This window comes from Necator americanus, chromosome III, assembly GCF_031761385.1.
Source record: "Necator americanus strain Aroian chromosome III, whole genome shotgun sequence".
NCBI lineage: Eukaryota > Metazoa > Nematoda > Chromadorea > Rhabditida > Ancylostomatidae > Necator > Necator americanus.
The window spans coordinates 9,160,463-9,173,215 of NC_087373.1; the positions used below are offsets into that span (position 1 = coordinate 9,160,463).

A 12,753-nucleotide genomic window follows, 5' to 3' on the forward strand; every position below is an offset into this window, starting at 1 on the left:
CTCTATTAACACGGGTTTCTGGTCGCCTTGTTATAGAGTATGGGTCGAATCTTCATCGAGAATCACGGTATGCTTCAATTCTTTCTGATTTCGTAACAAATGATTTTACTTTTGAGATTTCCCACATTTCAGGTGGTACAAGAGTTGTCGTTTGCCGCTTTTGCAAAACTTATCTCACAAATCGAAGCGAATTAATTTCAAGCAGATTCCAAGGTAGGTATTGTCTGTGATTTCATTGAGTATTTTAGAAACAAACTTACTTCCCCAAAATGTAGTCGCCTCATGGTTGGTATGGTCGAGAAGCGGGGATGTTGGATTTTCAAATTTGTAATCAAATTATCTGTATTTTTGCTCATTCACCTACTCTACTATGCAGGATCTTCTGGACGTGCGATGTTGTTTCATCGTGCTTGGAATCTTGACTATTCAGAAGCCCAGCACAGAGATATGATGACTGGGAAACATATTGTTCGTGATGTGATGTGTAGAATATGCCATGTAAGTTTCTATACGTTATTTATAGTTTAAAAAAGTAACTGAATCAATTTTATGCAATAACATTTCTATATGGGCCAGAATGTAGTTTTGTTAAATTTTGTAGTTGTATGTGCGGTTTTGTTATAGAAGAAAGTTGGCTGGATGTATGAATTTGCTATGGAGGAGTCTCAACGTTATAAAGAAGCACGAGTGATTCTTGAGAAAGCACTCATAGATGAGGAAGATGGGTTTCCCGATCCTGCTGGAGCACTTGAAACTCACGAGCAACCACCTTCGTAAGCCTTTTCCTGACTAATATGACATTCATTTGAAATAAATCCGAATTAGATTCATCTGCTTACTGAATGAATGTGGAATTATTTACCATACTCAACGATGTTCGATTTCCTTTGCAAAAGTACCTTGATGTAAAGTAATACTACTGCAATACACTCCATGCAAGGGGTTTTGCCCAGATTTTTTTGCTTGTAATTTACTGGGGAATTTATCTCTGTTGCGAGACTATGTCTGAGATGCCGAAATTGTGAGAAGAAAGTAATGCACTTACTACTACGGTGATGAAAATTGTATTAGAGAGGCTGTTTTTAATACAGGAACGAAGCTAAATCTTTGACTGAATAGGATTTTACTGGTCATTTCACTTTGTTTTCGAGAAAGTTGAAATGATCAAAAATGTCCAAAAGCAAGTATGTAGAAGGCGTTTGACAAGTGAAGGTAGAAGAGTTTGTTCGTAATTTCTGAGTTCTATAGTGTCTCCACTATTTTTTTTTTTTGCGTTTTTTCTTGTATTTGGTATTTTTCTTGTATTTCTTGTATTTTTTCTTGCTAGCTTTCTACTGCTTGCTGAAACTTGTCTCACTTGAGCTGATAAATATATTCAAGTTATTAACTTCATAACACATATTTTGTCGAATACAAATTTATATGACGCTGAAAAGTACCTGAATAGAACAGCCTATTAAAGTAGAGATCGTTTTTTTTTTCTTCTCGGTATTTTAGCAATGCAGTGTTGAGATTCATTTATCGGCTTAGATGACGCACAAATGCTCTTTGCACAATAAGTACATTTAAAGCAAAGAAACGGCAACTTTCAAAGAACTTGTTTAGAAGATTTTCTATATTTGTTCGAACTACCAGTAAAGACGAGTGTTTCTAGCATAAACAGAATCTTTCACAATCACTAAAGAATGCACTGCTTAGACACATACATATTTCACTGTGTTATCTTCAGATTCCAAGGAATCATCATTTGAAGTTTTTTTTTTTTTCAAACAAAAGAAGTTATGTGAACATCGTACACCTAAGACCATTAAGGTGAATCGAAAAGCCGTCCATGAAGCTATTAGCGCTATTATTCTCGAATATCGGAAAATTTCGCTTGGGAGCGGGGGAGGGGGCACTCAGTGGCGCTCTATTTCCCGAAGCTCTTACTTTTTTCTTTTAGTAACTTAAGTTTACGTGTCATAGATCCTCTAAGACTAATGCTGGGGCCTTAGCGCCCAGCATTAGTCTTAGAGGATCTATGACACGTATTGATATGATTATTTCGAGAAATATAGGCGCCGCTGAGTGGCTAATTTCTTAGTCCAATCTCGGGCACTGCTGATCTCATACTTCTTTTCAGATCACCGAAATTCGAAACTTTTGGCGGTCGTCGAGGTATTCGTTTAACGGGCCTTTCGAGGTCTGACTCAGGTCTTTCTAACAGAACTTCGACAATACAAGCGTCTGCAACAGTGGCTGAGTCACCGTAGTCTAAATGTTTGCTCTTGCCTTCCTTTAGCATCTTACTTTTGCAAACATGCACTTATATGTATTTACTTTGTGGTAGAGAACCAATAACTTCTTTTTAGGAGTTCATATTTGTAGCCAGTTTTCTTTTATCGTGATAATCAGGAGTTTCTCCATTCAATTTGTGCATATTATAAACATATTGATGGCTTACAAAGAAAATTATATGCCGATGTTTAAAGCTGTGGCTGTACCTGGATTAACGATTTTATGGTATCCTTTCTCACCTTTCCTTAATAAACAATATACTCATCTCGATTTTTTTAATGCTGTGGTTTACAACTGCATTTGTTCCTACTCCTTTCATGCTCGTTTCATATATATTGACTTGGCAGGTGTTTGGAGTCATTGCCTTTTCCTTTCACTTTCAGATGCCGCGTGTTTTTCTGGAGCACTGGGGCGGAAGGCGGACGTTCTCATGTGAGAAGTGCGGCACTTACCTTTCCAACAGGCAAGAAGTTGTTTCTACTAGGTTTAGCGGTAAGCCGGATTAGTTTTGTGTTTATTTACTTGTATTTATGGAGGAGCAATGAATAAAACATAGTAGTCCGATGCGTTTTCTAACGAGGAGCTTTGTTTTTAGAGACCTTCGAGATGGAACTCGATTAGCGCCTGCTGCGAGTAGTTGGAATCGCGCAGAGTGTAAACTTATCTTTGACGTAAGTGAACGTCGTGTCTGAGCAGTAAGGGGGCTTTCAGTTTATAGTTATTTTCAATAGAGGGAAGTGGGTTTTAGGACGCCATAGTTCATTGGGCACGCAATTGTATAAGGCATTCCAGTTTTGCCATCATAGTTACCGCTAATTGATAACATTATTATTGATCTTTTCTCCCTGTTTTAAAGACAGCAGCTCCACCTTTTCTTCCAGCGCATTTTTGGTAGAACCGTCCATATTTTGTCGGTAGGTGTTCGCGTATCTATGACTTCATTCTTCTATTTGCCAAACCTTTTCCATCTGACGTTATCATTTCGAAGTGTGCTTTCAACGTGGGAACTGTTGAAAGAAAGGTGCTAATAAATTTCAATTCATTTCCAAAAGTTTGTCTTTATATGAATTTGGTTCGCTTTTCAAGTGAATCCTACTTGAGGTGCTGATTTCATTTTCTGCTACTCATCTTCATAATTCCTCATTTGAATTAGTTGATATTAGAACACCAGTAATAAGTCGATGTTCAAAATCGATTGTATGCCTTGCCAGGTCCAATTTTTTGGAAGACATCGAATATTTGCAATTTGAAGGTTCTTTTCAAGGCTGCACGGGGCGGGCGTTTCTCTTCCGTCGTGTCGCTAACGTTCGATACGGAGAACCTGTTGCAAGGAAGTTAACAACAGGAAAACATTTGGTCTGTCATTTTCTCGTCATTTCTACTTTTAAATTCTTTGTAATTTCTTACTGCAGTCCATTCAGGTTCGTGACGTTTTTTGTCTCGTGTGTGATACCAAGTTAGGATGGCTTTATGAATTTACACATGAAAATACGGAAAGATACAAGGAAGGTTGGTGTGAAGTTCTGTTTAATAATGAACTTAAATCTGAAAGGGTTGAGAGCCATTCTAGCTACTGAAATTAAGGGAAATGTATACTGGAACGAAGACTTGTTCGGGAAATGGAAGTGACTAACAACCAGCTTGCCGAACGTTTGTTCGAGCATGAGGAACCAGCATCTCCTGCAAAGCTTCGACTGAACTGGAAGCGATTATAGTTAGATTGTTGTTTGTAGTCGGTCCAGCCAAGTTGTACGATCTCATTCGCTCAAGTGCACATCTTGCTTTTCGCTGACATTGTTAGGTCGTTTTTTTTTTATTTCTTCGTAATTAAAGTTGACTGTTCTTCAATTTATCAGCTCAGTCTTTCTTTCTTATAAATATATCTAACATTTTTATTAAATTGTGTTGACTTAAATTCTTCTATTCTGTATTGTCACTAGTACGAATATGCTATTCATACTTCGTTTTTCTTTCGCCAGATTTTATTTTAGTGTATGTTTTGCACCGACTCACTAGTCATTTTCACAGATGACAGTCTTCCACAAAAGTAAGAGCGTGGACGATTCAGACGACGAAAATCAGCGACCTTTTGAATGTACCGTCAGGTTGGTTTTCCTTATCTGATTATAAAATGTAGTCGTAAAGCGTCGTTGCTTCTTCTTGTCATGGGTACCGCGACGCATTCGCTGGAATTCGCACGCCTCTCTAGTGTTCTTTGGTTCTTCTCTGAAGATTGGTTTTTACTTGGTAGATAGTAGTCACGTGTTGAATCAAGCAACTTTGCATCACGCGTACGACGGTATTGTAAGTTTAATAGATGTAATCGTTGAAGTGTGCAAGAATAACCGGGAAAAATGTAGATTGGGAGGGGGCACTCAACCGCGCTCTTATTTCTGGAAGCGCGATCTTCCTTTTTCCTCTCAAGTAACTAATAACTTTAGCTTACATCTCATTGATCCCCTAAGACATCCTTAAATCTCAGGGGTCCGACTGATTCAGTTATTTACCTCCAGAAATAAAAGTGCGATTGTTCCGCGCTCAACTGCACTTAACCCGAAGAACCCTTAATGAGTGTTTCCCGAAAACTGCGTGGTTGTGGAAATGCAGTGACGCTTCAAAGACCAATTCCATTCCATAAGAGGAATGCCCAAGCAGCAGCAACACGCAAATGGCGTTTAGAAGGGACATCTTCTGACAGTAAAAATTTAAAAAAGGCTATAGATGTTTTGCAGCAGCCAATTTTAGACTTCTGGGAATACTGTGCGAACGCATGCGATCTGTGAAGTAGCCGATCTACTTCACAGATCGCATGTGTTCGCACAGTACATTCTCCTCCAGCACGATTTTTGGAGTCTTAATCTGTTCTTTCTGAACGGCATTTGCTTTCTTTTTCTGTTCGGGCATTCCTCTTGTGAAATTGGTCTCTGAAGCGTCACTGAATTTCCATAATCGACGCAGTCCTCGTGAAAAACTTAGTAGTTATGCGTTGTTAGTGCACCGCCCCGGTTTTGTTGCACAGTTGTTTCAACAATACCTCTTGGTGCAAAGTTTCCCTATGCAGTAGCTCATGTTTGTGCGAACGTGATATATCAAATATCAAGCGAATTTCAACGAACCGCTCTTTCACCGCTTGAGGCTCGTTGTCGTTCGTTAATAACTAATCATGAGCTCTGCCAAATCTTGTGCAAAGGTGGATTGATGAAGTTCAGCTCATCGCTTTGTGTAGTTGTTAGTCTTTTGTGTAGCGGGGGTTATCTGTTTCTATCACATTTTTTAATGTGAATATGATTCCATCTGCTATTTTAACGTGACATTTAGTGACCAAGGAACAACGTTCAAACCACGAAAACGCCTTAATTTCAATAGAGAACAACGACCAGGTACAGCTGTTAATAGAAGTTGATAAATATCAGGTTGACTATACCACTGATAACAAAACCCATTAAGAGGGGTTATAATAAGCAATGAAGCGATCTACTGTTGTTTAAAATCAATGTTTTTGCCTTCCCCGACTAGTCTGATACTAATTTATGGAACAAGAAAGATGAAAGAATTGGTTAGCAGCTGGGCAGTTTCGAACCATCAATCGGGCAGTAGCAATGAAATCTGCTACCAACTGCGCTTGGAACTAAGAGTTATGTACTGGTAATGTGACCTCATTAGTGCACCTAATTAGTAGTTTACAAGGAAATAGTGAAGCGGCTAGAGGATAAGTAATAACATTTTGCTCAATTAAGTTAATACTTTGATCACCTATTCATTCCTTCATTATATACTTCGCTAATAATCGTTGGAACACGATTGTATTCTTCCCTTGCGATATGATATGATGATTGATAATGTTGTGGTTGATCTAACCTACTGAGAGCTTAGCAACTGTTTAGAATGTAAAAATAGAAGGAAACAAAGAAGCAGTGAGCCGCGCAGTCCCACACGTCTCTTTATGCGTCGCTGTATGTGCGGTCATGATTTAGAACTAGAATTGTTGTTTCAAATCCCACTAAACATTTTAAAACAATGTAATTGTACAGTATAATTTTAATATAATTGACAGTTTTCTTTGGATGGAGTAACGATGTAATACATGTGAACTGTGTTAGTTTTCTGTTTCCTCGACATAGATCTTACATACCAGGAATGAGTGTTTTTAGAGTACGCCCGTGGTGGATCTGTTTCTCCCGGAGCGAATTCTGGTGATGAGTACGATGTCGGATTTAAAGATGAGAAAGTACGTTGTCGTGGTTACTATTGGACTTGTTGAAAAAATTCCTATGTTGATCTTTTTTGTGTCTATTCTTTTCTCTTTTAGACAACTTCATTTTTTGCATCTGAATGTATGCGATAGTGGCGCTTTTTAGATGGATGCAGATTTTGCTCTTCTTCTGAAGAGAACCCGAGGTTTTGAAATAAGGCAGGTTCGAGGAGATGGATCATGCATGTTTCGAGCCGTTGGTTAGTGCTTGCTAGTACGAATACATACTTTGCCAAAATTATTAAAAACACTATTACTTCAGCTGATCAGCTTTATGCCGACCAAGAGATGCACGGGGAAGTGCGACGATTGTGTATGGACTACATGGTTTGTTTCATTTTCCGATAGTCATTAACATCTTCCTACGTTTAGTTAATATAGCTCACTTCTTTTTATTCGGTGTTTTAGGTTCGCAACCGGGATCATTTTGCCCCATTTGTTGCCGAGGATTTCTCATCCTATGTGGCTCGTAAACGTCGTCCTGGTCAGCATGGGAATCATGTCGAATTACAAGCCATCTCGGAGATGTTTGCTCGTCCTATTGAAATCTACGAATACAGCGAAAGTGAGGAAATACATGTGTTTCCTGGCATTTTTATGCATAGTTTTCTTTTTTCCAGACCCTCGCAACATTTTTTATCCAACAATTAATACGCTTGAAGTTAATGAACCGATTCGTCTCAGCTATCATGGCTCATCTCATTATAATTCTGGTAAGGTTTTCGCATTTCTATTTTCTGTCCTCTCTGGACTTTTACTCATTTCAGCGATTACTTTGTAGGCAAGATACATTCCAGTCTTTTTGATACAACCGTTTACTGTTGTATTTCGTAATATATCCTCTGTGTAATAGCTTTCCAAAAAGCGAACTACTGTTTCTCTCATATTTGCTCAGTCCTCTGCTATTTCTTACGGAAAGATGTGAAGATAGGTGTTTCTTTCCTGCTACACCCACTGTTTTTCATTGCTTTTCACATTTGCTTACTGTTTCTATGTTTAGTCTATTCCAGACGCTCAGATTCAATTTATAAAAAGGGAAGCAGATCTGTTTTCACAGCTATGAATTTTTGTATGAAAGATACCGCAGTTTGCATTTGCAGTCGTCGATCCATTTGCTCCTGCCGTTGGAATAGGTCTTGGACTTCCTGGTTATGTGGCTAATGGAGCGAATGACTTGCGGCAAGCAGTGAAAGAAAGCAGTGACCGAAGTGTGGAACAGGCTCTTGTCCAAAGTCAGCTCGTCTTGACGGATATCGAACGAACTGAAAAGGAGATTAGTGAACAGGTGTTACCGCTATAAGATTTCCTTTGTTTTAAGCGTAGAAGCTTCTAGGTAAATAATTGTTATAGTTTTCTAAATGTTTTTTCATTAGGTCGCACGAGATTCGTACCTGGATTATTTGGCAAGGGAATCTGGTAACGAGCAGTCCTCGCACAAGTCTTCATTGTATGCGGAATTACTGGCTTTAGAAGGTGTGACAATGTATATTTCTGCACTCGCTACTTGAAGAAATATTTTGTCCTCCTGTCCAATTCTGTAATAGGTTAACGTTTTCTTCGTAGTTATTGAAGTCAGGGATAACCACGAGACATTATGTTGAACTCCTACAAGATGGGGTTACAATAATCCTCTCGAAGAAAATTTCACGATAGCTGACTTCAGAGGAAAGTAGTAACCGAGACATTTTTGTGAGATAGATGTACTCCTGTTTAGATATCCAATCTTGTGAAGTGAAAAGTAATAAAGAAAATATTCTGTCTTGGTTTTGCTAGCGATGGGGATAGTTTCTCGTAAAAATTTAGTCGAAGTTTTGAAAATTTACTCACGCTTCATTTACTTACCTCCCACAATGTCCACAGCATGTTCAGTAGTTCACATCAGTAGAATTGGAAATTTTGCTGAATTCTTAGTACACGCTGCTGAAATTTGCAGAAATCTGTAGATTAGTTGTTGTGAACACTTGCTGTTTCTTCTCTTTTCTAAGCTACGTGAGTTAAGTTTCGTCAATCCTCAGCAGGCAAAGTTGCTATACACCTATGTTATCTAGGGAGTTTGTTAAGTTTTTCTACTCAAGTATTCTTTACTTAGCAACCGATTCCACTGTGGTTTTCTTTTCTATAGAATGTGGTGGATGGCCCGAAACTGTGGTGGACGAAGACGATGAGCTGGCACGTGCTTTATCACTGAGCGAACAACAGTATATGGAAGAACTTCAACTACGGTATGGATGTGACCCAGACGACGCCAACAATAATAGAGGCTAATCTCTATTGTAATGTTAATATTCGCGTATCTAGCTTATACATAGTGATCAGAAAAAAAATTAGCTCGTCTATAATATTTTTATACGCTAAACATTATCTCTGTTCGTGAAAGGACATGTATAATCACTAAATGGGTTCATTTCCATCATCCCCGGTGACTTGCTGAAGCGAGTAAAAACAATTTATTCTCTCGAACCGAGACGGGCTAATTTTTCTTGGGTCGCTTTATGCTTAAATTAAGCAGAGCAAGCTCACTGTAACTTTCTTGTTTGTGTGTATAATGCAAACCGCTATCTATCCGGTTTATCATACTTTGGCTTTTATCAAGTGCAACTTCTCAAATGTAGATTTCTCAATAGTCAACTTTCATTCGTTTTTCAATAGTCAGCTTTCATTTGTCTCCTCTCATTTCACAGTTTTTCTATTTGATTTCATTTCTAGCCTTGATCATAATAGGATACAAATAATTAGCATAATTGTGTTCCCGGTTCTGTAACTTTATGGTAACTTTTACATCAAATCGTTACATTACTTACTGGTTATTTGACTGTATACTTGCTTGTTAGATTGATTGATTCCCTCTTGTGGTTTCAATAAATTCTTTAACCTTGATTGTATTTCATTATGTGTTTTGTTTATCTTGCAAATATCTGGTTACGAGAGACATCTGCAGGGAAATTGAATGTTTTTTTTCGTGCAGTCGAACAAACTTTTATTCGGAATATTCGAATGTCCCAAGAACTGAATTACTCAAATGTTCGACGAATTTTCGAACGGTTAAACCATTGAATGAACTTTGAAAGAGAGTAATGTATTATTTGGTATCATATTAGTTATCCATATGCATAAATATACACTCTTTGTGCAGCCTCTGCCGGTCGTTGAGCCTGTAAGCGATAGTGCGATTTTGTGAGTGTAAATGGAAGGATTTTTCTACAATTGTGACATGTTAGTGTAGTCTGTAGTGCAGAAATACAGAAAAGAATGGTGATAAAAAATATCATAATAATACATAGATAATAGATGAAAAATCGCTGTATCGCTTGAACGGCAGCTCCCGCCGAGTTCATAATGTGCCGCGCTGACACAGTGCGTTCGACTGCGACTGTATTTATTTATCTATGTTACATTTATATATGTATATATGTCTTGGAACATGGAACAGCATTTCTTCTGAACTGTATTATCACGGTTATTGCCAAGTGGTTACAGTTGTGTGAAGTGCTGAATATCCAATAATCGTGATTATTAGGTCATAATCATTAGGTCACCAATAATTGGTATCAGTAGTAGTAGTGATATTGGTATCAGCTGGCACATTCGGTCGGTATCAATATCATTCGACTTGGATAATCTTCCTTTTAATCTTGGATTTCGTTGTTGTCAGATCACTTGTGACTAATGTGATGTATAAAATTCTGCTTAGTATGCTATCAGATTGAAGGTAACATTGTTGTTATACTCTTATGATTTGAATGGACTGAATTGAAATATTACCTGTTTGAGGGAGCATATGCATATTTATTAATGTGGGAATTTATCGCTCTCCTCTACTGATGAGTGACTGAAACAGATTGTTAAACATTAATTTAGGCTTTTTGAGCTGTTTACCTATTTCTTTCCCTACATTTTTTAGAAGTATCTGAAATCGCAGATGTCGCTCGTGAATACCTCAGAAATGTTACACAACACCAAGTGATAGCGTTTTTGTACTCACTCATCCGAATCTGCACTTCAGCTTCTGTTATTAGTCGTTTCGCATAACAATTCATTTTCACTGATTGACACTTGCAGGATTAGAGATCCATAGAGAGACAGATAGGCTTACGTATTTGGTCATTATATGGTTGTTACTTAGTCCACTGCTCGCTGTCATTCAATCTCCAAAAATTCTCCGAGAAAGCTGTGTCGACAAGGTCAACGGTTCGGCAAACAGTCGGAGGTCGGCACGATATTTGAGGTGCCAAGGCGAGCCGTGCACTTTAGCAAACAGTACTCACTACTCCATTTGTCCCCTAATTCCACTTTATACGATACGCATTTTCGAATAGTGCATTGAATATATTAACAATGCAGGTTGATAATTGCTTCAATTTGCAATTAACTACTTTTATCACTACTGTGATAAGCTGTTTTACCAAATTTGGTTGGTTGCTTTCTGAATGCTTTCTTCATTGTTTCTACTATAAATTTTACTTAATATAAGCTAAATGAAAATTAAACCATGACATTGCGCTTTTCCCAAGGTATTGTTTTTTTTTTTGTATGGACATGTATTGGTGTTTCCATGATTCACTACATTCCGAGCAGAAGAAAAAAAAGTTGATAAACATGCTACTACTGATCATGGTCCTGTAATTTCTTCTAACACTACATCAAATCTTGACTTCCTGCTTATTTGAGTGTATACTTGCTCCTTAGATTAGTTTGACTGATTGGCTTCCCAAAGATCGCAAAAATTGCCGCTTTCTCTACTACAAATGCACTATATGCAACCTGCCCAATTCATATATTAACCGCATTTCTGTAAATTTCTCCAAAATTTTATGCAGTATAGTATGGTCAAAACGACCCGAAGCACGTCCCAATTACGTACGCGGCTCCTTCCGAGGCGGTGCGGTGGAGCGTAACGGTTAGGAGAGTACTGGGACTCTTGCTGGCACGACCCATCGCTGTAGTTTGCGACTGTCCCAACCCGGTTCCAACTGCTGCCTTCATCGCGCCGTTTCGAGCGCGTACGCAAACGTACCCTGCTTCATGTGGTTTTGACCCGACTATATGCATTATGCATTACGCATCGCCTATATAAGCGGGTCAAAACTATGTAAACCACGCTGTACTCACGTAAACAGATGCACTCCACGCGAAGCGGTATAGTAGTATAGGAGATAGTGGATGGAATCGAGGTAAGACCAGCGAAATGAAACGATAAAAGGTGCTAGCATGGGTCTCCACTCAATCCTAATCGCTCTGCTCTACCGCACTGCTTTGAGTGCAGCCGTTTATGCAACTGCACCGTGCTTCATGTCTTTTCGACCCTACCATACGTTTCCAACGTTCGGACTATAACCTCAATTTTCTCCTTGTATATGTAGGTACAATAGGCGAACATTTCTTGTGTTTCCCATAGTAAACCAGATGCTCGAAGATGTATACGCTCATATTGCCGACAATAAATATTCTATCGGACGTCGCCGGATTTTTCTTTTTGCATATTTGCGAAGTTTTGACATTGCCGTGCGATCAAGAACTACAGGACACTAAGTTTTTCCTAAAGATGAAGAAAATACATTTCCTCTGCGTACAGCGAATTACGAAATTGACATACAGCGGGAACCAGATGGAGGACGTAGAGTTCGGGATGTAGATTATGAAAATGAGCGTGGCTCTGCTCAATCTCTCCTAATCGTCCTAAAAAAGTGGACGAGACCTCGTTGATGCTTGTCCACTCGCTCATGGACGCGGTGTATCCACAACGGTGACAAGTCCTAAGTTAAAAGCATCACCCCACGAGCCTGGGGTGGTGGGGGATGCAGGTGGGTTATGCCTATACGGGGTCATAGATTATAGGGAGAAGAGTGATTCCGTCCATTTCTTCCTAATTGCATAATAAAAAAAGGCCCGGAGAATGCGGCGCGTGCATAAGGCTGGCGCGCTCCTATCGAACTTGTGGAAAATAGCGCCCCGGAACGCTTGAATCCGCATCTTCCCGACCGCCTTTTTTACGGCCATCAGAAAGAAACGGACGAAATCACTCTCCTCCCCATAATCTACGACCCCGTATATGAATACTCCACCTGAAACCCGCACCACCCCAGATTCGTGTTGTGGTGCCTTCAATCGTGCGATGAAACGTCGTTCACCTCGGCGTTTTTCAGGATCTTTCGAGAAAATTGAGTGGGACCTCGTTCATGTTCGTAATCTACTCCCCGAACGCAGCGTTGTCCATGAGTTTCCCA

General features: G+C 39.1%; 3 protein-coding genes across 5 annotated transcripts; all 3 read left to right on the forward strand.

Moving 5' to 3' along the window:
• Positions 1-39: 39 nt before the first annotated feature.
• On the forward strand, positions 40-2,252 carry RB195_009046 (uncharacterized protein; the record flags this gene model as incomplete). Its single annotated transcript, XM_013452489.2, has 5 exons — positions 40-67; positions 133-213; positions 377-498; positions 625-773; positions 2,123-2,252. The coding sequence occupies 5 exons, from the start codon at positions 40-42 to the stop codon at positions 2,250-2,252; spliced, it is 510 nt and encodes a 169-aa protein (XP_013307943.2).
• Positions 2,253-2,499: 247 nt separating this feature from the next.
• RB195_009047 (uncharacterized protein) lies at positions 2,500-3,992 on the forward strand (the record flags this gene model as incomplete). Of its 3 annotated transcripts, XM_064195863.1 has the most annotated exons (6): positions 2,500-2,502; positions 2,661-2,740; positions 2,873-2,952; positions 3,542-3,633; positions 3,699-3,786; positions 3,862-3,992. In XM_064195863.1, the coding sequence occupies 6 exons, from the start codon at positions 2,500-2,502 to the stop codon at positions 3,990-3,992; spliced, it is 474 nt and encodes a 157-aa protein (XP_064047007.1). The 3 variants fall into 3 exon arrangements, with proteins under 3 accessions (XP_064047007.1, XP_064047006.1, XP_064047008.1); XM_064195862.1 differs by lacking the exon at positions 2,873-2,952 and having other exon boundaries at positions 2,661-2,769; XM_064195861.1 differs by lacking the exons at positions 2,500-2,502; positions 3,542-3,633 and having other exon boundaries at positions 2,661-2,761; positions 2,873-2,948.
• Positions 3,993-4,305: 313 nt separating this feature from the next.
• Positions 4,306-8,794, forward strand: RB195_009048 (uncharacterized protein; the record flags this gene model as incomplete). Its single annotated transcript, XM_064195864.1, has 10 exons — positions 4,306-4,382; positions 5,596-5,657; positions 6,429-6,505; positions 6,636-6,729; positions 6,792-6,856; positions 6,938-7,094; positions 7,150-7,242; positions 7,630-7,814; positions 7,903-8,002; positions 8,652-8,794. 10 exons carry the CDS (start codon positions 4,306-4,308, stop codon positions 8,792-8,794), a joined length of 1,053 nt encoding a protein of 350 aa, XP_064047009.1.
• Between the last annotated feature and the right edge of the window lie 3,959 nt (positions 8,795-12,753).